The 23,911-nt window shown below is 62.6% G+C and overlaps 1 protein-coding gene across 13 annotated transcripts; it reads left to right on the forward strand.

The window, feature by feature from the left end:
• The first annotated feature begins 1,172 nt into the window (after nt 1-1,172).
• SH2B2 (SH2B adaptor protein 2) lies at nt 1,173-23,798 on the forward strand. 13 transcript variants are annotated; one of them, XM_081557775.1, is made up of 10 exons: nt 1,173-1,477; nt 11,921-12,666; nt 15,963-16,064; nt 17,619-17,710; nt 19,036-19,127; nt 19,229-19,387; nt 20,192-20,400; nt 22,355-22,526; nt 23,256-23,422; nt 23,507-23,798. In XM_081557775.1, exons 2-10 carry the CDS (start codon nt 11,950-11,952, stop codon nt 23,603-23,605), a joined length of 1,809 nt encoding a protein of 602 aa, XP_081413901.1. In that variant the 5' UTR covers nt 1,173-1,477; nt 11,921-11,949; the 3' UTR covers nt 23,606-23,798. The 13 variants fall into 13 exon arrangements, with proteins under 13 accessions (XP_081413901.1, XP_081413903.1, XP_081413904.1 ...); XM_081557777.1 differs by having other exon boundaries at nt 20,195-20,400; XM_081557778.1 differs by having other exon boundaries at nt 19,232-19,387.
• The last annotated feature ends 113 nt before the right edge of the window (nt 23,799-23,911 follow it).

A 23,911-nucleotide genomic window follows, 5' to 3' on the forward strand; every position in this document is an offset into this window, starting at 1 on the left:
TGGGTGGGGGTGGGTAACAGATGGAGGCAGCTCCCAGCCACAGCTCCTGGGAGACCACGGCAGATCACAGAACAGCCAGACGTGGGGCTGCAGAGGCTTACCAAGGGCCGGGAGATGGAGATCTACTGCCAGTGGGGGCTGAGGGCCTGGAGTGCTGGCAAGAAGGGATGGGGGGAGGAGCCCCTCGCCCCCATGGAGCAAGCCCTACCTCTGATGGCTTCCACACTTCTCACACTGATGCCCTTCAGCTCCTCCTGGGTACCTTCCAGGCCTGCAGGAGCCCCTCTGGGTCTCCTAGGAAGCCTCATGGAGGCTCCCAGCTCACCAGCAGTCAGTCCACAAGTTTTTGCAAAGGCCAGCAGCGGTCTTTGTTTTTTTATCCAGAGTGAGATCTGCAGTAACTTACGCCCCAGGTTTGGGGGGCTGCAAAACCAACTAGGGGTGAGGAAGACAGGGCTGTGTCTCCGCTCCGCCCCACCCCCATCAGCCTCGTGTGTGACCTCTGAAGACCTCCCTCCCCGTGTGGCGTCAGTGTCCCCATGACTGTGAAGATGGGGAGGTGGGAACCCTGCTTAGGTTTTCTCTGCCCCATTGCCCTGGGCGATTTCCGGCACTGAAAGCGCTGAGGGGAGGGGGCGTGGTGCTCGCCGTCCGGATTTATGAGAACCAGACGTCGACTTCCCCGCGTTGCGACATCTGGGCTTTCTCGAGACTCCCATTGTCCCCACGCCGGAGGGTCCCGGGTCCCCGCCGGGCGCCCGTCCCCGAGGAGGGCCTACGCCCCAGACACTCCACTTACTCAGGCCACCCAGCCGGCCCCCACCGGCCGCGCTCCCGGGGCCACCATCCCGGACTCCCTGGGACGCCTCCGCTCTGGGAGCGGGGGGGGGATTTAGGCGCCTGGCTCGGAGCCCGCTCCGCGAGGCAGGGCAGCCGCGGACTGTTGCCCTGAATGGGGAGGCTGCAGGCCAGTTCCTAACCCCTCTGGGCCCCAAGGATCGGCCGCCCAGCCGCCGCCACCGGAGGCAGCGAGTAGCAGCTGCGGGCGCCAAACAGGCTCCGCGGAGGGCGAGGGGCGCGGCGGGGGCGGGGCCGGCGCGGCGGGAGGGGGCGGAGCTCGCGGCGGGGGCGGGGCCGAGAGGGCGCGCGCCGCACGGGCGGAGGGTCGGAGCGGGAACGGGGGGTGGCGCGCGCGCCGCGCGGGGCTGAGCTCGGAGCGCGCGGGGCTGAGCTCGGAGCGCGCGGGGCTCCGCCGCCAAGAGAGCCCAGCCGGCGCCGCGCCGGGCCAGCGGAGAGCGCACGAGCCTTCGAGGTTGTGGACGACCGAGGGAGGAGCCGCCGCCAACGCCTGCTCCCGCCCGGAGGGAGCCTGAATCCGCCGCGGGCCATGAGCCGCCGGGCCCCGGGAGGCCGGCCGCGGTCCGGGCAGCGCTCCGCCGGCGCCCCGGCCCGCTCGGCCGCAGCTGCGCGCCTGTAGGTACGGCCTGCTTGTCCTCCCAGTTCCCTCGTCCCCCCAGTCCATCACTCTGAACCCGGTCGGTCCCTGAGGGCGATCGTGTTGTGTGCGCACCGCTGCTCCTGGGAGCGCGGCCTCACGCGCCCCGGTCCGCGCGTGTTGTCTTTGTGTGCGCGGGTGGGAGGGAGCGCGACAGAGGAGATGCGCCCCCGGCGGAGATCGGCTTCTAGACGCTCCCCCCCGCCCCAGCCTGGGCCGGGCGGGAGTGGCGGAAGGGTCCGAGCCGCCTCCGGAGCAGCTGCGCCCCCCGCCCCTTCCCAGGGCCGAGGCCCAGTGGTGGGCGAGCTCGGTGGGCCCCCTGGAGGAGGGGGTCTCTGGCCTGGGCTTGGGGTGGAGGGCGGAGCCCTGGGGGTCTCTTCCCTAGGCAGCGGGAGCGGGGGGAGGGCCAACCTGAAGTGAGGGTGCGGGCCACAGGAGGGACCCTGTACAGATCGGCGTCGCCTGGCCGGCACGCCCTCCATCTGGCCCAGGCCTTCTTTCTCACGGTTTCGGTTCCCGACCCGCCCACCCCGGGAGCTCTCCGGCAGCCCTCGGTAGTGTGGGAAGGATCGCTGCGGGTGCCGGAGAGGCCGGCTCCTTTAAGAAGGGGCGGGTTCGTGCCCTCCATTCAGGCCCTCCGGCCGCGCCATTGATGAACCTGCGGGCGGCGCGGGGCCCGGCACCGCGCCAGCCAGCGGGCCGAGACCGGGCAGAGGCGGGGATCCCAGCGGCCCACGAAGTGAGGTCTTCAGCGGGGCGAGGTCTGCAATGACTGGGACCCCTCCGGAACCTCGCAGGGCGGACTGGACAGCCTCGAGAGTGACCGGGAACAAAGATAAGCCAGTTGGTGCAGGGGAGAGCCTCAGGGCTGGGAGTCAAACCTGAAGTGAACCCTCCTCCGTCTGCCCTTTGAGCTTCCATCATCTACCCAGTAAAATGAGGATGGGAGTGCCTCCCTCCTCGCTGGGTGACTAGCAGAAGTTGCCCCCACAACACAGGTCGCTGAGCATGGGGTGAATGGGCACCCCTGAGAGGGTCGGAGAAGCCAGGGGTGGTTACCCTAAGAGGCTTTGGCTGCCTTTTTTTGGGGGGCGGGGGGATGATCTAAACCCTCCCATCCCTGCTCCCAACTTTGAACAGATCTCTTCCTTCCTGGCCTCCCTGCTCCATTCAGGAGGCCAGTTGACTGGGAGAGGCCTAGGACCTGTCGGCTCTAAGAACTTTGGGGGAGGTCTGGCAGTGGGGGGCAGGAGTGAGGTTCAGGGTGTTTGTGGGGTTTGGGCGGCAGGTTCCCGCTAGCCGCCTCCCTCTACTCCTCTCCCCCTCTAGAGGGCGTGAGTGAGGATGGGCAGGAGATTGTGATGGGGGATAACTGAATGGATCTAAGTGATCAAGAGTTAACGCATGTGCTTTTCTTCTTACCCTTACTCTGCAAAAAAATCTGTTTAAAATTGTTTCTAGCCCCCTCCTCCCTGCTTTGTGGGTCTCCTAGGGAGAACACACCGAAGGGTGAACTTCCCTGGGAGGTGGGACCCCCACATAGGTGGAGCCCTCCCACCCCACTCCCAGGGCTGAGCTTTTGGTTTCGAGCTGACTGATGCTGGCTGAGGGCGTCTATGCTGTTTCTCACGTAATCTTCACAACAACCCTGGGGCTTGGTACTATTATTATCTCCATGTTGCAGAGAAGGAAACAGATTCAAGGAAGTGAAATGATTTGTCCAAAGTCACTCAACCAATAAGCCAAGCTTCCAAACCACCTTTCTGATGAGAATCCGGTTCCTACCCCTTGCACTGCCTGTCTATTCTGGCTTGTAGGAAATTGGGAGTTTATGGACCTTGGGCCTCCTGCCTGCTGTCCCCATGGCATTCAAAAGTCCAGTCTTAGAGCCTGCCTCACTTCCTGCTCCTTCACTGTCCGCGTAGGACCAGAGGGGTGATGACAGCTTTGGGAACTGGTGAGGTTTCTCTTCCCCTGCCTCATCTGGGTGGGTCTGTTTTAGTGGCTGTGCTCTGTCCCAGAGGATAGCAGAGTGACTCTCCAATATCTAGAGGAGGTCACGGCCACACCTGTTTTTGGGCAGAGCCATGTGTAGGAGTACAGCATCTTTGGGCTCCTCCGGTTTGGGCTCCATTCTCCAGAAACTTCCGACCCTCTGTGTCTAGGGCCCACCTGGGGGCGGGTGTAACACCCAGCTGGAGCTCATGGTCTGGTGGAGAAGACAGGGCACAGCCATACAGTGTGTGGAGGGATGGGGGAGCAGAGACAAAAGAGTCTCGGGGGCCCAGAGGAGCAGGTGGGGCGATGCTGGGCTGTGTGTTGAGACCCCGAGCAGTGGACAAGCAGGGGTTGGAGGAAGAGGATGTATTAGAACTTGGATGTGGTGAGTCTGAGGTGCCTTCAGACTGGGAGATCTGTTGCCCAGATGCCTGGGGAAGCTCTGTAAGCCTCTGCAGTACCCAGAGATCTGGGATACTTAACCGTGGGGAGGTGCTGAGGTCTCAGGAACTGCCGGTGTGTGTGTCGTGATAAAGCCCGAAGGCAGACTGGTGGGCTAAGTGGTGAAGGGTTGAAGGGGTGTCCGGCAGATTTCGGGGGCTGGGCCACGGCCCAAGGAGGACTGGGAGGGGTGTGAATCGGGCCCTAGTGAGATCCCTAACACTGGGAGAGAAGGGACTGTGCAAGGCCCAGGCCAAGGCTGGAGAGGGGTTGGTGCGTCTGCTCCGCACCCCCAGGAGGGCAGGGCCTGTGCAGCTAGAGCCATCCCAGCCTGCTCTCCACCTCCAGAGCCTGTCCAGGAACTGTCCAGCACCAGGTGCTCCTGAAGGAGGACAGGCTCCCCTCCTAAGCCCCCAGGCCCTGACACAGTTTCTTGTCCTGGACCCCACTCCCTGCTCCTCTGACACTGGCTTCCTGCAGGGCCCAGCCCTGGCTTTCCCTGCCCCCCTCCAGGAGTCAGATGGCTACCTCCTTTCCCAGGGCAGGGCCTGGGTCCCCCTACTGTGCCCTGAGAGTGAGTGCTCCCCAGGGACAGGGCCCTGTTGGGAGTAGCATGTGCTGTAGAAAGGGACAGACCTGAACTTGGCTCCGCATGACTCCTCTCCCCCATCTGCAGCCCTGGACCTGCCAGCCTGGCTCCCAACCCATAGGGGAGTCCAGGCTGCATCTGGGAATGGGGGACCAGTCACCTCCCTCCCCAGAACCTCAACTGCTCATTTAATCCTCCTTTCCTGGCAGGGAGGAGAACGTGATGGCAGGGGCATTGCCCTGCTGGATGCTGGTTGTGGGTGCCGGCCTAGGAAGATGACCTTGGCCCCCCTGTGGAGCCTGGATTAGTCAGGGGCTGGGGGGGGGGCAGGGAGTTGATCCTGAGAAACGAGGAGGTTCAGGAGGAGTCCTCTGCCCAGAGGAGTGGGAGGAAAAGAGGGAATGAACACAAGACATTTAGGAAGTAGAAGCAGAGGAGCTTTGATTTTTAAACAAATTGCTTATTTAATCCTCATGACGGCCCTTTGAGGCCAGTGCTGTTTTATCCGCTGATTTGAAGGATGAGGAAACTGAGGTACCCCGGAGGCTGAGTCACACAGCGCGGAAGCGGAGGAGCTGGGATTCAAACCCAGCCGGTCTGGCTCCAGATCTCAGGCTTTTAACCACTCCGCTGTCCCACGTGACAACGGTCAGATGTGAAGGAGGGGAGACGTCCTGGCCACGGGGACTCTGTGATGTGAGCAGCTGTCAGCTGCAGCTCTAGGGGGCCCCTAAGACCGGGGGTCTGCAGGTCCCAGAGCCAGCAACAGCTTGTCAAGGTCAGGGACATCACTCACATCCCCGGGGCTCAGCGGAAGAGCTTCCCCTGTCCCACGGTGGCAAAGGCTGGGAGTTGTGTGGCAGGCGTGTCAGCACAGGGCTTTTAACAGCCACCTCCCCGAGATGCTCCTCAGCACCGGCCTTGGACCAGAAGCAGGCAGGTCTGCATGGGCGAGCAAGACTGGTCCCACTTTACAGCTATGGAAACTGATGTTCTGAAAAGCCAGGACCACCTGAGTCCCACACTGCACCCACCCACACACATACGGGGGCAGAGTATAAAGAGGGCTCTTAATCTGCACCTGTCCCTGTCACTAATCAGAGCAGCCTCCTCCCCACACCCATTCTGCAGCAAAGTCCCTGCCCGGTCAAGAGCAGCAAGACCAGGAATCATGTCCACTTCTGCCTCCTGCCAGGGTCACGGGTCAGCACATTTATTCTGGATGGGGAAGGTCTGGGACTTCCAGCCATACCTCCCTCTCTCAGGAGGCCTTGGTTCAGAGCCTGCCCTGTGGGACACCTTCTGAGGGCCCGAAAGTTGTCTGTGCTGCAGGGGACGGGGTGCAGAGAGGGAGCTGGGGGATACAGTCCCAGGAGGCCACGAAGGCAGCTGGAAGGAGCCGTGGTGGCAAAGCGCACAGTCAGCCGGGCCGGGCCGGGTCCTGAGATGCCCAGAGGACAGAGCATCAGTGAGCATGGTTGGGGCCAGCTTCCTGGAAGGCAGGGAGCGGCCAAGGGAGACCCTGTCTCCTCTTCTTGTGTTGGGGGGGGCCCCGAGAGGAGGCCTCGGTTTCCCCACTGTGAATGGTTCAAGGCAGGGGGCGGGGCAGGGTGGGCACTGCCCAGCCCAGAACAGAGCACAGAGGAGGAGTGCCACTCTGGCCCTGCCCCCCGCCCAGGAGGCAGCCTTGCTGGGTGCTGAGTGGCTGGTTTGCTCTGCGGGGCCTCCGTCCCTTCCTCCGGGGTCTCGGGCAGTAGGGAGGCCAGCTCCAGCTGGGGCTCCCAGGAACACCCCCCTCCCCCGCAACTGTGTCCCTGGGCCCTGCTGGTGCCCCCCTACCCTCCAGGCCGCTGCCCACCAGGCGGTCGATCGATTGGTCGCCGGCCCATTAGCGGGGTGGCTAGGCCGCCTCATTAATGTTTTAAGGAATGACCTGGCCGTGGGGTCCGGAACTGCATGCCACTGGGGGCTGACGGCTGGCTTCTTTTTTTTTTTTTTCCTTTTCCAATTGTCAGCACTATTTTTACCACCGGAAGGCCAGCCGCCCCCTCTCCCCGGCATCTAACCGGGGTGGGGGTTGGGGGATTCTCCCGTCTGGGTTCTTGGCAGAGGGGTGAGGAGAGTCCACGGCTTGGAAAGGCACCAGGCAGAGACTCGATTAGGCTTCCCCTCACCACCCACCCCTGCCCTGCCCTGCCCTGCCCTGCCTGCCTCCCTGAAGCCCCATCCCATCACCCTCCGGCCCTGGGATGACGGGAACAGAAAACATTTTTTCCAGGAGGAGAAGCCAGACAGCCTGGCTGGGCCTGGAAAAACCCCAAGCTATGGATTGGGGAGGGTGGTCTGCCCACCTGGGGCCCCTGGGGAGGTGGGGGCCACCGCCTGAGGCCCAGACCAGGTGGGGTGGGACTCCCTTGGTCTCCATCCCAGTCCTCATAGGAGAAGCTCATGAAGGTGAGAGACAACCTCCTGCCTGTCCCTGGTCCCACCCCTGGAGGGACTGTGGGACCCTGGCCTTCAGTGTCCAAGGGCTGTGACAGTCAGGGGCCCCTGGAGGCCACTGCTCCTGCACCCCACTTTATGGATGGGGAGCCAAGTGCTCGGGAGACATGGCCTGGCCCGAGACACAGACCGGATCTCCCACTGCCCAGTCCACGGCTGTCCCAAGCTGACTGGGCAAGTTCCTTCTGGCTCCCTGGGGCCAGAAAAGGGGGAGAGGGGGGACCCTTCTCATGGGATCAAGAGGGCTGAGAACCACAGGGACCATGGGAGCCCAGGGTGGAAGGGCTAGTGTCAGGGAAGGCTTCCTGGAAGAGGAGAGGGTTTTTACACAGCCCGGAGAGGGGGCAGAGTTTGAATAGTCAGCTGAGTGAGGCAGAAGGTCCAGCCGCCAGAGGGCCACACAGGCAGAGACGGAGGAGGGAATTCCCGCGGAGCTGCTGGAGAAGGGGGAGCCCCGGGCCCACTGGGTTCAACCCGTAAACCTTCCCTGCCAGCCCAGACCGTGGGGGCCTGTGATGGCGCCCACCCTGCTTCTGGGACCTCCGGGGTCCCCTCCCCCTGAAGCTCTGCTCTTCCCACCCCTGGGCCTGTGGCCCCCTCCAGAATGACTGATTGGGAGTCACCCTGGATGGTCCCTAGAGACTACCTCCTGGCTCCACCCAGAGGTGAGGGGAGCCCCAGCCCTGCCCACAGGGACACATGGATCGGAACACTGCAGAGACCACCTCCTGTGCTATCCTTCCAGCGAAGGGCAGTCCCTCAGCCTCATTTTTTTTTTTTAAATATTTATTTGATTGCGTCGGTCTTAGTTGTGGCACATGGGGCTCTCTCATGGCACATGGGCTTAGTTGCCCCGTAGTGTGCATGAGTGCTCAGTTGCTCAGCCGTGTCCGACTCTGCGACCCCATGGACTGTAGCCCACCAGGCTCCTCTGTCCATGGGATTCTCCAGGCAAGAATAGTGGAGTGAGTTGCCATGCCCTCCTCCAGGGGATCTTCATGACCCAGGGATTGAACCTGCATTGCTGGTGGATTCTTTACCTCTGAGCCATCGGGGAAACCCAGCAGCATGTGGGATCTTAGTTCCCCGACCAGGAATTGAACCCGTGTCCCTGGCATTGGAAGGCCGATTCTTAACCACTAAGCTTCCAGGGAAGTCCCTCATCCTCACTCTTAAAGTGAGGAAAAAGGCCCCGAGGTTGGAGGTGAGGTCAGCAGCCCTCACCCAGAGAGCAAAGTTGTCAGGCCTGGAGCCCAGTTGAGCAAAGTCAAGGCGCTCGGTCTCCACCCGTTCTGGGCCCCCGGGCAGTTGGGGATAGCACTCCAGTGTCCCTGCTGGCGCTGAGCCCTCTTCCTTGTGGCTTGCAGCCTCCCTTTCACAGGGAGCCATGCTGTAACTAGCGCCGGGGCTCCCTGCTGGCCCGCTGCCCGTGGCTTTCACCCCTGGCTGTACCACCCCTGTCACTTCTGCATAGCCCCAGCTGGACCCAGGGGACATCGAGGGCTGCCGGTCCGGGCATCAGGCCCACGGGCTCCTGAGCCGCCAGCAAGTGGTTGGGGTGGGGAAGGGGGAGGGCAAGGCAGGGCCAGCGTCGGTGCTTCCCAGGCCAGTCCCTGCCCAGGGCACGGCCATCGCCCCCTGCTCTTGGCAGACTCCTCTCTGAGTCCCGCCCCTGCCTCCAGTGAGGCCTAGCTGGGCCCCCTCCCCACCTCAAGAGCCTCTCCCGCGGCTCCGCTCCTGTCCCTGCACTCGCCCTTGCGAGGACTCTGGGCCAGCCGGAAGTGGGGGCAGATGGAATCCATGCCTGAGCTCGAGGCAGTGGGACCAGCTTCCTCCCCGCCCCCAGCTGCCCTGTAGGGAGCATCCTCACCTGCTGCCAGCTAAGGGGCAAGCTCCTCCCAGGCTGCCCTCTCACCTGGTCTGACCCTCCTTGGTGGTCGCAGTGGAACAGGGACTATATCGATGCACCCTGTGGGAAGCGCTACCTTGCTGGGTCAATGAATGGGCTTGGAGCCCAGGGCCAGGCTTCCCATGCTCAGCCTCAGGGCCCCATGTCCCCATCCCACCCCCGGAAGGCCCGCTGGCCACAGGTCGGGCGAGGCCCCAGTGATGTTGGTAGGCGCATTCCTGCCCCACCCTCACTCCACCCTGACTCAGGCCCGCCTTCTGCCCCCAAGGAGTGCCTGTGGTAGATGGGAAACAGGCAGACACAGACGCCTGGGATGCTCTGCCCTTAGCACCTCACTAGCTGGACACACAGGAGGGGACTGTGGGAGCTCAGGCTGGGGAGGCAGGGGGAGGTCAGGGAAGGCTTCCTGGAGGAAGTGGCCCCTGAATTCATTCTTGAGGGCTGAGTGGGAGTTAGCCAGATGAGAAGGGAGGAAGGGCAGGGTAGGGGAAAGGCCCAGCGTGAACTAAGCTCACAGGTGCCTCAGCCCCACTTCTCCCCCAGCCCCTCCCCTATGTCCTGAAAAATCTCCCTCCAGGTTACTGCTCACGCCTGCAGGGAGGTCACTTTTGGTCCTCTTTGCCGGCAGGAAGCCCTCCCAACCCCCTGCTCCTCTCCCCCTGAATGCCAGGCTGGGAGTCTCTGAGGCGACCCGCTGGTTTGGAAAACTGTCCTTGGGGCTCAGTGGCCTCCTCACGTGGCCTGTTGCCTCCCCTGGGCCGTGCTGTGGTTACTGAGTGCAGGCAGAAGGCCGAGGTTGCCCCCCAGGTGAGAGGGAATCCCCTGGTGCCCCGTGGCCCAGAGGCCCCGTGGATGATCTCACAGAAGTGGGGGAGCTATTTTTACCTGGCGTATAATTACACAACTTGGATCCCAGAGGACAAATGAGATGGTGCTCCCAGGAGCTGCGAGGGAAGGGCCAGGCTGGGAATCATGGGGGTCCTGGGAAGGCAGGTGAGGGCACAACCCCTCCGTCTCAGTTCCCCTTGCACCCACCGGCCCCCCCAGACAGGGGCTCCCCAAGGCAGGGCAGGTCCACATCGCCCCACTTTTTCTCCAGTGATTTTCACCCTGGCCTGTTGCAGGGGGGAGATGCATAAACAGAATGAATGGCCTGTGCCCCCAGGAGGGGTGCTACTCGGGGGATGAGGAGTCAGGGCCCCCTGATGACTAGTCACGCACCATGCAGTCTGGCGATCCCGAGTGAGGAAGGGTGGAGGGGCCTGGGGGCAGGAGGCGGAAGCTGGGATTCCGGGATTCGGGTCTCTTCAAGAAGGTCCGATTTGGATGGGGTTCAGGAGGAAACAGGGCTTCCCTGGTGGCTCAGATGGTAAAGCATCTGCCTGCAATGCAGGAGACCCAAGTTCGATCCCTGGGTTGGAAAGATCCCCTAGAGGAGGGAATGGCTACCCATTCCAGTATCCTGGCTTGGGAGATCCAATGGACAGAGCTGGCTACAGTCCATGGGGTCCTAAGAGGCAGACACAACTGAGCACGTGCGTGCACACACACACACACACACACTGGAAGGAAAAATTAGAGAAGGTAGTCAGTACATCATAACGGTAAGAAGTATGAAGAGGCAGCAACTTCCAGGCCAGTATGAAAAGCTAGTTATACTGGATCCACACTGGGAGATGACCCTCAAAGTCTCTGAGTCGGCGTGAGAATCCCAGACTTGTCACTAACAAGCTGTGTGTTCTCTGGCCCCATGTGAGGGCTTGGGCAGTGACAGCTGTGACATGCCTGGTGTGTTGAACACATTCATCCATTCATTCATTCATTCAGTGTTTACTGAGTGCCTGCCACATGCCCAACACTGGGGACACAGCCACTTAGAAGATGTCAAGACTGTTGGAGGCGGCATTTTCAGGGGAGGGTGGGGTGCCGTGGAGACAACACAACCAAGCAAATGGATAAACGGTATGAGATGGGGGTATACTCTGTGTGTAAAAGTAAGCACGCAGGATCCTAGTTCCCTGACCACGGATTCCCTGACTGCCTCCTGCAGAGGGAGTGTGAGGTCTTAACCACTGGACTGCCAGGGAAGTCCTGAGACCTCATTCTGAATAGAAGGGTGGTCAAGGAAAGCTATCGGGCAAGATGGAATTTGAGCAGAAACCTGGAGGACATGAGGCAGCTTGAGGGAAAGGACATTCCAGGCACGTTCAAGAGAAAATTGCAAGTGCAGAGGCCCTGGGGTGGGACTCGGGTGGGACTCGGGTGGGACCTGAGCAGAGTGGGCAACAAGTAGAACTGCAGGAGATAAACACGGGGAGTCAAATGGAGGCAGGTCCCGGGAGGTGTGGGGGGACAGTGGCTTTTTCTCTGATGGAGCGGGAGCCACTGCAGGGTTCTGAGCAGAAAAGGGCCTGCTCTGTCTTTCGTTTTAGAAATGATAACTGGGTTTCTGGGTGGAGAACAGGCTATGGGGATAAGATCAGTTTCCAGGGGTGGGCACGGAGGGAGGGCAGTGAAGAGGCTGCTAAAGTACTGAGGGTGGGAGAAGAGGTGGGTTGCCTGGGTCCGGGGACAGCAGCCTGGATGGCGGTGAGTGGAGAAGGAGTGGTGTTCTTGGCAAATTTCAAGGGTAGAGCCAAGAGGATTGTGCATGACTTTTTCCTGTCCTCCAAACTTTGGGGACCCTCGGAAGAGGGTCACTGGAGGCTCATTAGGAACTCCACTTGAAAGCACCTGTCATCCCGGCCTCCTGCTCCAGACCCAGGAATGACCTTGGGGTTCCCTGAGACTGCTGTTTGGAGAGAGAGTGAATGGAGGGGGGCCGGGTCCCCCTCCCTCCTGCAGACACACGTCCCACCTCCCTGGTTGTCCTCACACACTGGCACTGCCAGGAAAAGCGGCTGCACACAGCCCCGGGGAAGCGGGAGCGGGTGGGCGCTCCGATCCAGGGGTCGGGAGGTGACTCACCGGCTCCTCTCGCCCGCAGCCTCCCGGGGCTGCGATGGGACGAGAGCCATGAATGGTGCCGCCCCGGTCCCGGTCCCGGTGCCGGTCCCGGACTGGCGGCAGTTCTGCGAGTTGCACGCGCAGGCGGCCGCCGTGGACTTCGCGCACAAGTTCTGCCGCTTCCTGCGGGACAACCCGGCCTACGACACGCCAGACGCCGGCGCCTCCTTCTCCCGCCACTTCGCCGCCAACTTCCTGGACGTGTTCAGCGAGGAGGTGCGTCGCGTGCTGGTGGCCGGGCCGGAGCCGCCGCGAGGGGCGGCCGAGCCCCCGGACGCCATGGAGCCCGGGCCCGCGGGCCGCCCGGCGCTCAAGGCCGCGCCCTACGGCCACTCGAGGAGCTCAGAGGACGTGTCGGCGACCGCGGCGGCCAAGGCCCGCGTCCGCAAGGGCTTCTCGCTGCGCAACATGAGCCTGTGCGTGGTGGACGGCGTGCGCGACATGTGGCACCGGCGAGCCTCCCCCGAGCCCGACGCCGCCCCGCGCGCCGCCGAACCCCCGGCCGAGCCGCGCGACAAGTGGATGCGGCGCCTGCGGCTGTCGCGGACGCTGGCGGCCAAGGTGGAGCTGGTGGACATCCAGCGCGAGGGCGCGCTGCGCTTCATGGTGGCCGACGACGCGGCCTCGGGCCCCGGGGGCGCCGCCCAGTGGCAGAAGTGTCGCCTGCTCCTGCGCAGGGCGGTGGCGGGCGAGCGCTTCCGCCTGGAGTTCTTCGTGCCGCCCAAGGTGAGTTGCCCACCCCCTTCGCCCTGGGAGGGGGGATCGTGGAGGACCAGGCTTCCAGCACCCCTCGGTGTTAGCTGGTCGGCAAAATGTAGTATTCCGGGTCAGGAGCATGGAGTGCCGGCCCACCGCCCCACAAGTCCTCCCTCAAGCATCCCTCAAGCCTGCGAGGGGTCAGAAAGACCCTCTGGCTACAGAAGGGGTTCTAGGTACTGTTCTTGGGGGGGTACTGGAGAGCCTGGCTGCCTGGACTCCTGTCTTCCTCACCTGGAACCCCTGGGTGGCTGGAGCCTCCCCAGAGAGGCGGGCAACGAGTGACGTTGGCACACCCAGGGGCCCTGCCGGAGGTCTGCAGTCTGGCTCGGTAGACATCTGCCTGGCTGCCAGGCTCCAGCCCAGCCCCGGCCCAGGCGGCCCCCTTCTGGCCCAGGTTTCAAAAGCTAAGTTTCTTGCCCGTAGCAGCATCCTGCTCACCTGAGTGCACCACGCTCTCCCTTCCTCTTGGGCATCTCCATCAAAGCTCTAGGGGCAGCTTTGGGTCTCCTGGGGCAGGAGGGCGGGCGGGGGAAGAGGGGGCAAACCTGCCTCGTTTGGAAGGAGGGAATAACTAACAATAGTGCCCGCTTTCTGAGAGCCATCATCCTCCCAGGACCCCAGCAAGGTGGGCATCAGTGGTCCCCAGGTCACAGAAGAGAAAACAAAGGAAAACTCAGGGAGGGGGTGTGGCCGGCCCAGAGTCACAGAGCTGGTGGGTGGCAGAGCTGAGCTAATTATACCCATCACCCTGGTGGTCCTGGGAACGAAAGGAGCTTGGAGGCGGGAGCGTGTGCTGGTGCGCAGCCCCGAGAGCCGCCCAGGGCCCCCACCCACTCCTGGGCCCACCCTGTCCCCAGTGCCTCTAGTCACCCTGAGCCTCGCCTCCTTCCCCACCACACTGTCTGTCTGTACTCCCGATCCCCCTCCTTGCCTCTCTCCCCTGGAGGTACATGGGGTGGGCTACCCGAGGTCTGGGGCCCATGAGCCATAGGAGAGGTGATTTCCTAGGGGGACACACTAACTCTCTGAAGCGCTTTCTCTCCAAGTCCCAGGACCCCCCAGACTTCCCAAGGGCTTTCTGCCTGCCCAGGCCCCACCTTTAGGTCCCTGAGAGAATCACAGACCACCAAGCCCAATGCTGCCGCTCGTCAGACAGGGAGACTGAGGCCCATTGTGGCTTGTGAAGCGGGATGGGACTTGCTCAGGGTCACCCACAGGGCAGGGCTTAAGCGCCTCTGCACCCTGAGTGGCAGTCACAGCTGCCCGGCTGAAAATAGCTGCCCTCGAGGGAGGGGATGCAACAGCTGGTGCCCTCTGCATGAGCCCCACCTGAGCCCCACTGCTCACTGCTGGCAGAGGGTGGGGTTCCTGGGGGGCCACTTTCCCAACCTCTGAGAAAGGCCAGTGGGTTCCTAATCCCTGATCTGGCCACAGACCCTCCGTTTTTCATGCAAATGTTTGTGAATTCAGGAGTGACTACGTGGGAAGGGGGAGCAGGCCTGGCAAGGGGGAGCAGGCCTGGCGAGGGCTCAGATCCCATTTCCCAGATGAGTTTGGTCTAGGATGTATGCGCCCCACAGGGAGCCCCGGCTGACACCCCTCCCGCCTTTGAGTCCTGTTCAGCCGCCCACGGTCCAGAGCTCTTCCTCCTCTCTCACCCTTGGAGCAGATGGGGGCTTGGGGTCTGCAGGCTCAGGGACTGTTTCCGGGACCCTCAGACTGTCCTTTAATACGGCCCTGTGTGTCAGACCTCCAGTCCCCTCACCCGCCCTGCAGGAAAAGTCTCCTGGACCCCAGGTCCCCTCATAGCCCTAGGCCAGGCCCCAGGAAGCAATGATGCTGGCCCCCTGCCATCTGGGAACCACCAGGAAGCTGGTATTTGCTGGGCTGGAGGGTCAACCTCAGTGGAGTTAGTGCAGGATGCTCTGGGGGCCCCGAGGAGGAGAAGCCTCAGCTACAGAAGTGTTGACCGGTCGACAGGACCCCGGGACAGGCATTGCTGGAGACTCAGGCTGCATAAGCCAAGGCCTGGGGTCATCAGTGGAGAAGGAAATGGCAACCCACTCCAGTATTCTTGCCTGGGAAATTGTGTGGACAGAGGAGCCTGGTGGGCTACAGTCCATGGGGTTGCAAAGAGTCACTTTCACTTGGGGCATGAAACAGGCTGATAGTTCCATTCATGCAAGTGGGAACTGTGAGCCGGAGCAACGGGAAAGGCAAACAGGCCTACAATGCCAGGTAGAGGATTCAGCACCTCTGGCCAGCGGGAGCCCAGTCCAGCCTTCTCTATGGACCTGTCTATTCCACCCGCTCCAGGACCATGGCCCCCGCCCAGCTGGTTGGAACGAGGGCCTGCTGTGGTCAGTGAGCCTACAGTCACCACTCCAAGCCCAGCCCAATGCCTGCTGGACAGCAGCCAGCGCTGCCAGGAACCCCCACCCACCTGCCCACCCAATGTGGGGCCCTTCCCTTTCCTCCTAAGAAAGTCCCTGTCCCAGAGCCCAAGCTCTGCCAGGAATCTCAGTCTCAAGCCAGCCCTGGGGCCTTCCGGCCAGGGCCAGGAGCTCTGGGGCAGAGTAGGGGGGCAGGCACAGAGCAGCCCCCCTGGGGAGTCCTGCCAGCTCACCTTGGTCAATTCCCACACTGGTCTCTTTTCTTCCACGTGGAGACACAGCCCTGCCCGATTCCGGGAATCCCGTTCCAGTTTAGGGTCTCCAACCCTGTACTGTGGTAAATCGAATCTGAAGGAGGAGACGAGCCTTTTTTTTTTTTTTTTTTTAATGAACTAGAATAGAATAGAAAATGTCACACTCCATCACACACAGTCAGAGTAAATATTATCCGGTGAAACGTGTGTTTCAGAGATATTTTTACCTAGGTGTGTGTACTGGGTCACCATGTCAAATGTATTTCTTACTATAGGTCAAGGTGAAAAATGTAAAAACCACAGATCTGGTGGGTGTGCTGGGCGGAAGGGTGGCCAGGGCAGAGCTCACCCCCCTCAGAGCTCGGAGGTGGGAGACCCATGTCCATCCCAGCTCTGTCCCTGACTTGCTGTGTGACTATGTAGGGAGGTCCCTCCAGTTCCCAGCAACGCCCTCAACTTACCCATCTGTGAAATGGGGATTGGGGCACCTCCACCCCAGAGCTGCCTGGCCTCCTAAGCTGGGGGCAGCTCTGACCTCTGGGAGTGGGGGAGGGGAGAGAGAACTTCAGGAGACCCTGGGGCCACTGTCTCACTGCCCCTTCATCTGGCCTCCCAGGCCTCCAGGCCCAAAGTCAGCATCCCTCTGTCGGCCATCATCGAGGTCCGTACCACCATGCCCCTGGAGATGCCGGAGAAGGACAACACGTTCGTGCTCAAGGTGAGCCCCACCCCTGGCCCTGAAGACCCCTCGTGGGGGTGAGGGTGAAGGGCCAGCAGCAGGGTGGGGGCAGGGAACCCCAGACTGGGGGGTGGGGGTCCCAGGACCCTCCACAGATGTCAAGCTAGGAAGCGAATCCTGGCCTGAGCTCCAGAGCCAAGTGGCCCAGGTATCATCTACCAACTGGGCCCCCATTCCCATTTCCTCCTGGGCCGGGGGGTAAGGTCCTGAGTTTCACTTCCTCCCTTCCCCCCTTCCCCCACTGGAGTCCTGCCGCCTGCATCCATCCCACAGGCAGGAACCGGTAGCCAGCCTGCAGCGGTTATGCAAATACCCCTGTCACCAGCACTGGAGTGTGGGAACCCGCCCGGCCCCACTACGGGCACAAAGGCCCTGAGGGTGGCCAGGGAGGCACCCCAGTGAGTCTGGGGGCCGCCCGTCCTTTTCCCAGGCCCCGCATTGCCGGGGTGGGCTGCTCCGGTTGCTGAGGACATGGCTCTGGGCTGCCAGGGCTGTGGCCCCGCACCTCGTTGGAGAATCAGAGGGTGTTTGTGAGGCCATCCCCAAGGAGGCCTGGTTCCACCCATCCGAAGCTGCATGGAGGGGCACCCCCCCCGGCCCTGCCTCCTCTCCAGGGGCCCAGTTGGGTTTATGTTTTCACTCGGCCCTGTTTGTTTAGTCATGAACTCCTTTATTCATTTAACATTTGCCAACCCCAGACCCTGAGTCACCCAGTCTGGGGGGCTGAGGTCAGCCCCTCCCTGCCTGGCTCTCTCATCTGCTGGCTGAGACAGGTCAGAGCCTTATTCCTAACAGCTGGGTGGTCTCTGAGTAGGCTCAGGAGTCCTGAGGCCACGGTACCCATCTGCTGGGCCCACTCTGGGCCTCAGTTTCCCCATCAGTTCAGAGCAAGCTCTGATGGGATGGGAATCCCACTGCTCTTTACTAAACAAGAAACTCAGAGGCCAGGTCTTGGCATTAGAGACCTGGGTTCAGGTCCCAACGTGGCCATTGAGCACTCGTGTGACTGAGCCAGTTAGTGGACCTCTCTGAACCTCAGTCTTCCCATCTGTACATTGGGGAAAGTGTCACCTTTCTCTTCTGGGGCTGTTGGGAAGAGTTTATCAGACAGTGTTTGTGCCTGATCACCCTCTGGGTTGGGCTTTCTCCTCCTTGCTTCCCTTCTGGAGGCTGCTTATCCCAGGGGCGGGGCTGCAGAGGCAGGGTTCCAGGTGCAAAGGTGGGTGAGCCCCACCACTCAGGGCTGGGCCCGCCGGCCCCCCACAGACAGGGTTGTGATGCCCTTCTCCCACCCCCACCCCAGCCCTTACCCAGCCAGCACGGCCTCCTCGGGGGGCTGCATCCAAAGGGCCTGAGGATGACTGTCAGTCATCCCCGTGATCCCCGGCAGTGGCCCCAGGGGGAAGGGGCTGCTGCCCATGTGGGCTGCCCTCCGCTGGGGACCCCACTGTCTTCCCAGCTGCTCAGACCAGGGAGCTCCCCCCGGGGGAGGGACGGGATCAACCCCTGGACTCTCAACGCCCCCCTCCACAGGTGGAGAACGGAGCAGAGTACATCCTGGAGACCATCGACTCCCTGCAGAAACACTCATGGGTGGCTGACATCCAGGGCTGCGTAGACCCCGGGTGAGACCCCTGGGACGGGTAGACGGAGTAGGGGGCCTAGCGGGGCTGCGCCCTGGGTGGAGCCTTCACGGGGAGCAGCTTTCTGGTGAGGGCAGGAGCTGAGCTTGAGAAGTGGGCCCTTTTCACGGCAGTCCAATCCACGTGGGTGCTGGCTGGGACCCTCCCTGTCCCCACACCCCCACCTCCAGCAGGCTCTGTAGGTTCAGGTCCGGGGGCCTGAAAGGTAGTTGAAGCATCTTGTTCTCACTCCCAGGGGAGGCTGAAACCATGAGATAGATAGATGGGTAGTGATGGGGTGAGCCCAAAGGGCCAGGGATGGAGGACCAAAGGGGAGGCCCCCTAATCCAGTCCTGCGGTTCAGAGAAGCTGTACTGCTAGAGGGGCCCTTTCTCTGAGGCTTAAAGAAAGCGGGGCCTGAGCAAGGCAGAGGGGACCTGGGGGCGGAGGAGGGCAGTGGAGGAGCACGAGGACCTGGAAAATGTCAGCGCCCTCGGGTGGCTGGAGTTAGAGCTAGTGAGGCCGGGCCTTCAGCGAGAGAGAACCGGGAAAGAGCGTAGGTCTGGGCAGCGGGGAGCCATGGCTAGTAATAAGCCTTGGGCAGAAGGACAGCAGCGAGGCGGGCTGCGCCATCCGGGGGAGGTTCCCCAGCCCAGAAGTAGGAGGGGCGGGCAGGGCGGCCGGCTGAGAGGTTGGCAGCGGCTCCTCTGGCTAATGGGGTGAGCCAAGCCCCGGGGGGAGGGGCTGCTGCTTTCTAATTAACAGCTTCATTTAAGGAAGCACAATTAAAGTCCTGAGCGCCTCCCGGGCGCCCCGCCCCATCCCCGAAGTGGTTCTAATCCCTCCCCTGCCACCCTCCCAGCCATCTGCTCCGCACACTCTTTGCCTCGCTCTCGTGAGGAGTGAAGGTGAACACTCACTTTGCGGGTGTTTCAGAGCCGACACAGATGGGGAGACAAAGGCCGGGGGGAGGGGAGGGGAGGGGCCGGATCAGGCCCCGCCCACCACCATGTCCCGCCCCCAGAGGAGGTCCTCCGCGGGATCCTCGGAGGAGGCCAGCCTCTCTTGGGGTTAGGGGTCGTGTGACCTCAGGGATGGCTGCGCGCACTCGGAGACCTGTCCATATGGCCGGCCTGGTAATTCACATGGTGGCCACTGAGCAAGCCAAGGGTGTGACCCCGGGGACACAGAGGCAGAGGGACCCAGGCGAGCCAGACAGAGCAGATGCTGGCCGCGGGACAGTCAGCCTCTACCAGGCTCCTTGAGCAGATCGCGGTCGGGGTCCGAGTCCCACAGCCGGACACGGTTGGGCTTTCTTGGCTTTGCAGGGACAGCGAGGAAGACGCGGAGCCCTCCTGTGCCCGGGGAGGCTGTCTGGCCAGCCGCGTGACCTCCTGCAGCTGTGAGCTCCTGACGGAGGGTAGGTGGGAGCTGGCTGGGGAGCAGTGGAGGGCAGGGCTGGAGGTGGCGGTCGCTCCAAGGTGGCCAGACACATACGATTCTCACCTGCCGCTTCTCCAGCAGTGGACCTGCCGCGGCCCTCGGAGACAACGGCAGCCGTGGTGACAGCCCCACACAGCCGCGCTCGAGAGGCTGTCAGAGAAGCCCTGGTCCACGTTCCGCTGGAGACCTTCTTGGAGACCCTGGAGTCCCCAGGCGGCAGCGGCAGCAACCACACAGGTGCAGTGGGGCCCTCCCTCTTCCTGCCCCCCTCCGGGGGCCCCCGCCCAGCCACAGGCACCCACAGGCCCCTCCCAAGCCGTTCCTGAGCCTCCGAAGCTGTGACCTTTCATCCCCCTGGGTCCTTTGCACAGCAACTCGGTAGTTTTGGCTTTTGCAGGCCTGGCTGGGAGCCTGACCCCTCCCATGGGCCCCGGTTTTGGTAGAAAATGCTCACAGAAAGGGGTACCCAGGGTCAGAACGAGGGGGATGGGGACAAAGACACTTGATTTGTTCCCATTTGTTGCTGACTTAAGAGAGTGACCCCAGGAAATTAAGCAACCCCACCAATTTTTTCCAGAGAAAAGTGCTCGGTGATTGTGAAATAAGCATCTTCTGATGTTATACATACAAGCAGATAGCCTGAAGTCTGTACCAGCTGGGGTATTGAGGACTTTCATTACTGGTTCATGAGGTGCAAGGACATTTAATGTCTCTTGTGTGAGAACAGAAACCATTGGCCTGTTGCTATTAATGAGACAAAAGGCTCCCATTCCCTCATTTGATACATTCTCATCATTAAGCTATTTGCTAAACCAGACTTGTCAGTTTAAATCTACCCTCTCAGGCTATCATTTTCTCCCCTCGGTGCCTCAGTTTACCTTATACATTTAGTGGGCCGGGTCGGCTCCCTGCCTCGTTCTCAGTTATTCAAAGAGCATCTTAGCTGCAAAAACCCAACAAGCGGATCGAGACGACCCATCCCTGTTCTCCTTCCCGCGGCCCCTCCATCCCCACGCCCCTCACTCTGTCCCCCCTCTGCAGCAGAGGAGGCAGCGGAACCGGAGGCCCAGGCCGAGGCCGAGCTGGAGCTCTCCGACTACCCCTGGTTCCACGGGACACTGTCGCGGGTCAAGGCGGCTCAGCTGGTGCTGGCAGGTGGGCCCCGGAACCACGGCCTCTTCGTGATCCGCCAGAGTGAGACCCGGCCTGGGGAGTATGTGCTGACCTTCAACTTCCAGGGCAAGGCCAAGGCAAGTTGGGGAAGGGGGGTTGGGGGGTGCACACAGGGGAAGCCTCCAGCCCGGGGGCGGTGGGGGGGGCTGGGGTGGCCCTGAGGCTGAACCAGAGCCGGGGAGTAGGCTCTGTGGGGGTGGGGGCGGCATGGCTTCCTGCGGGCCAGGCCTGCTCCTGTCTGTGCTCAGAGCACCCACCTCCCTCCCGCACCTCCCTCAGGGGCTGCAGGCTGCGCCAGCTGTGGCTTCTCCACAAGCCGATGGGGACCTGCCAGTGGCTGAACCCACAGGAGGCTGGGCCCTTCTGAGGGTCTAGCTTTGACCCTGTGCATTGCGTACACGTAGCATGGGGGCTTCTGAGGGGCTCCACCTCGAGCCACCTGGGTTCAGGGGCTGGGGTCAACCAGCGCCCCTCCCACCCCACACAGCCCCTCTTCTCTGCTCAGCACAGTTCACCAGCCCCTCCTGGGCGCCAATCCAGGCCAGGCCTGTGCTCAGACCAGGCCGGTAGGTGTGGAAGGGAATCACACAGTGGGCCCCAGAGAACCAGGCAGGAAGAGCTGGACAAGAGGGCTTTGGAGGGGAGAGGGCACCGGGAGGCTCCTGACCCCACCAGCCAGAGTAGGAAAGGATCTTGACCTGAGACACGCGATGGATGGGGAATCCTTGAGATAAAGACAAGTGAAAAGGTGGTTCAGACAGGGCAGGGCCAAACCCAGATGGCGGGCTCTCGAGGAAGGGCACTGTGTGCTAATAATACCTAAGGCGCAAAGGCAAACACGACAGAAAGTCCAGTGATTGTTGGGGGGTGAGGATGGTTACAGAGTGGGCAGGAACCTCAAACCCCCTCTCCTCAAGTTTCCGATAAGTCAGTTCGCCCCCCCACCCCGCTCCCTGGGCAGCGTCGGCCCCACCATGGATCGCTTCCCTCCCTGCCAGGGCTTCTCTCTCCTGTTCGTAGGTGCCTAGGCCAGCTCCCCATTGCAGGCACACTCTAAAACCCTCCTGTCACCCCCCTTCTTGCCACACACACCCCAGGGACAGCCACTCTTCCCCGTGTGGGATACATACGGAGCAAAAAAGGGCTGAAGTCAGAGCCGTGTGGTGGTTCCCCCACCACTCAAGACCACAGGCCTGGGGCCCGCTCTCTCCCTGCGGTGCCTGGCCCAGGTGGACCCAGTTTCCCCGGGCTCCTCCCACTCCCCCTGACAGCTTGGATGAGTGGCACCTGTGGCCACGCCCCCCCTCAGTCAGCCTGGGGTTGTTTCCAGCCCTCTGGACGTTAGCTGGGTAGGGACAGCCAGCAGACCCCTAGCTGGGCTGGGAGAGTCACCCCAACATGAGTTCTCTTCTTAGCTCCATGCCTGCAGCTGTGGGTGAGTCCCTCCTGCCCTGTGCCTCGGTTTCCCCATCTCTAACATGGAATCTCTGGGCTTCCCGGGTGGCTCAGACACTAAAGGATCTGCCTGCAATGCAGGAGACCCGGGTTTGATCACTGGGTCGGGAAGATCCTCTGGAGAAGGGAATGGCTACCCGACTCGAGTATTTTGCCTGGAGAATCCCATGGACAGAGGAGCCTCCAGGCTACAGTCCATGGGGTCGTAAAGAGTCGGACACGACTGAGCAATTAAGACAATCAAAACGGCATCTCTACCTTATAGGGCCTCCGGAGACTAGGGATGGAGGGGGTGCGTGAAGGCCCTGATGTGTGTGCTCCCGGTATAGGAATGACTGCATTCCCCCTCCAGTCCCCGCCCGGCTCCGGCTCCGTGGCCCTCATGCCCATCCCCGCCACCGGCGTGACCCTCCCCCTCCCGAGATGAGGCTCCCGGGTGAGAGGCCCTCTCTCCCAGACGGCCCCTGTGAGACCTGGCCCTCCCCCTGACCTTCAAAGGCACTTGCCAAGCAGGGGGCGGGTCCAGGACATCCCTTCCCCCACACACACACTGACCACGCCCACCTATGCCCACAGCACCTGCGCCTGTCCTTGAACGGCCATGGGCAGTGCCACGTGCAGCACCTGTGGTTCCAGTCTGTGCTCGACATGCTCCGCCACTTCCACACCCACCCCATCCCGCTGGAGTCCGGGGGCTCTGCCGACATCACCCTCCGCAGCTATGTGCGGGCCCAGGGCCCCCCGCCTGGTAAGACACCCCTAACCCGGCCCGCGCAGACAGACGGGTGGGCAGTAGGGAGGGCATCACCTGCTAGCCCCCGTGGGATGAGCACCAACCAGGTCTGGAACCAGTTGTAAGCCACTGGGACCAGCGGGATGGGCAGAAAAGAGACAGCCCTCGCAGATCCGTGGCCGCAGTAAATTCCTGGCGGGCGGAAGGGGGCGCCCGCGGGCATCCCGGAAGTGGGTGGAGTCCCTTAGATCTCGCACAGGTGGGGCTGAGCGCCGAGCTGGTAAGGAAGGCAGCCTGGGAGGGATGAGTGAAGGTGCGGGGCACAGGGGTTGCGCGTTGGTGTGTCCGCCGCACCTACGAAAAGTGGAAAGTGTCAGTCGTGTCCGACTGTGTGACCCCGTGGACTGAAGCCCGCCAGGCTCCTCTGTCCATGGGATACTCCAGGCGAGAATACTGGAGTGGGTTTGCCATGCCCTCCTCCAGGGGATCTTCCCAGGGATCGAACCTGGGTCTCCTGCATTTGCAGGTAGGTTCTTTATCGTCTGAGCCACAGCCGCCTATACCTAGGACTTTCTCTAGGAGGTGGGCTGGAACTAGGGGCGCGGGATTTGGCGTCTGGGCCTCCCTGTGTGATTCTAGGTCACCCGTTCCTGGGGCGCTGGCCCCTGCCTGCACGTTGGTGGGGGGGCGTAGAAGGAGGGAGGACCCGGGCTCGGCCCTGACGCCCGCGGTCTCCCGTTGCAGACCCGGGGCCCTCGCCCAGCGCCGCGCCCCCGCCGCCCGCCTGCTGGAGCGAGCCAGCCGGCCAGCACTACTTCTCCAGCCTCGCCGCGGCCGCTTGCCCGCCCGCCTCGCCCTCGGAGGCCGGCGGCGCCTCGTCCTCGTCCGCCTCGTCGTCTTCGGCCGCGTCGGTGCCCGGCGCCCCCCGCCCCGCCGCCGCCGAGGGCCCGCTGAGCGCCCGCAGCCGCAGCAACAGCGCCGAGCGCCTGCTGGAGGCGGCGGGCGGGGGCGACGAAGAGCCCCCAGAGGCGGGGCCGGGCGAGGGCGCCCGGGGCCACACGCGCGCCGTGGAGAACCAGTACTCCTTCTACTAGGCGGGCGCGCAGGCACCAAGGCCCTGGGGCTACTGGACCCGCCCTCGGCTGCGGGCGATGGCCCAAGGGCGGTCCAAAGCACGGACCCTGCCGGCCCCACCCCCACCCCCCGACCTGCCCGGCGCTGGGTGGGAAAAGCGAAGCTCTTCAGTGAAGACATAATGTTATTAAAGAGCCTGTTTTAGGGACTGCACCTGGCTCTCCTGTCGTCCTTGCCTGGGCCCGGGCCTGGCGGGGAGGCGCGGGCGCCGCACACCGGCTCCCTGAGGAGCGTCCGCACCCAGCTGTGTCTCGGGGAGCCAGGCT

This window comes from Giraffa tippelskirchi, chromosome 13 (assembly GCF_054371585.1).
Source record: "Giraffa tippelskirchi isolate mGirTip1 chromosome 13, T2T-mGirTip1v1.2.pri, whole genome shotgun sequence".
In the NCBI taxonomy this organism is placed as follows: Eukaryota; Metazoa; Chordata; class Mammalia; order Artiodactyla; family Giraffidae; genus Giraffa; species Giraffa tippelskirchi.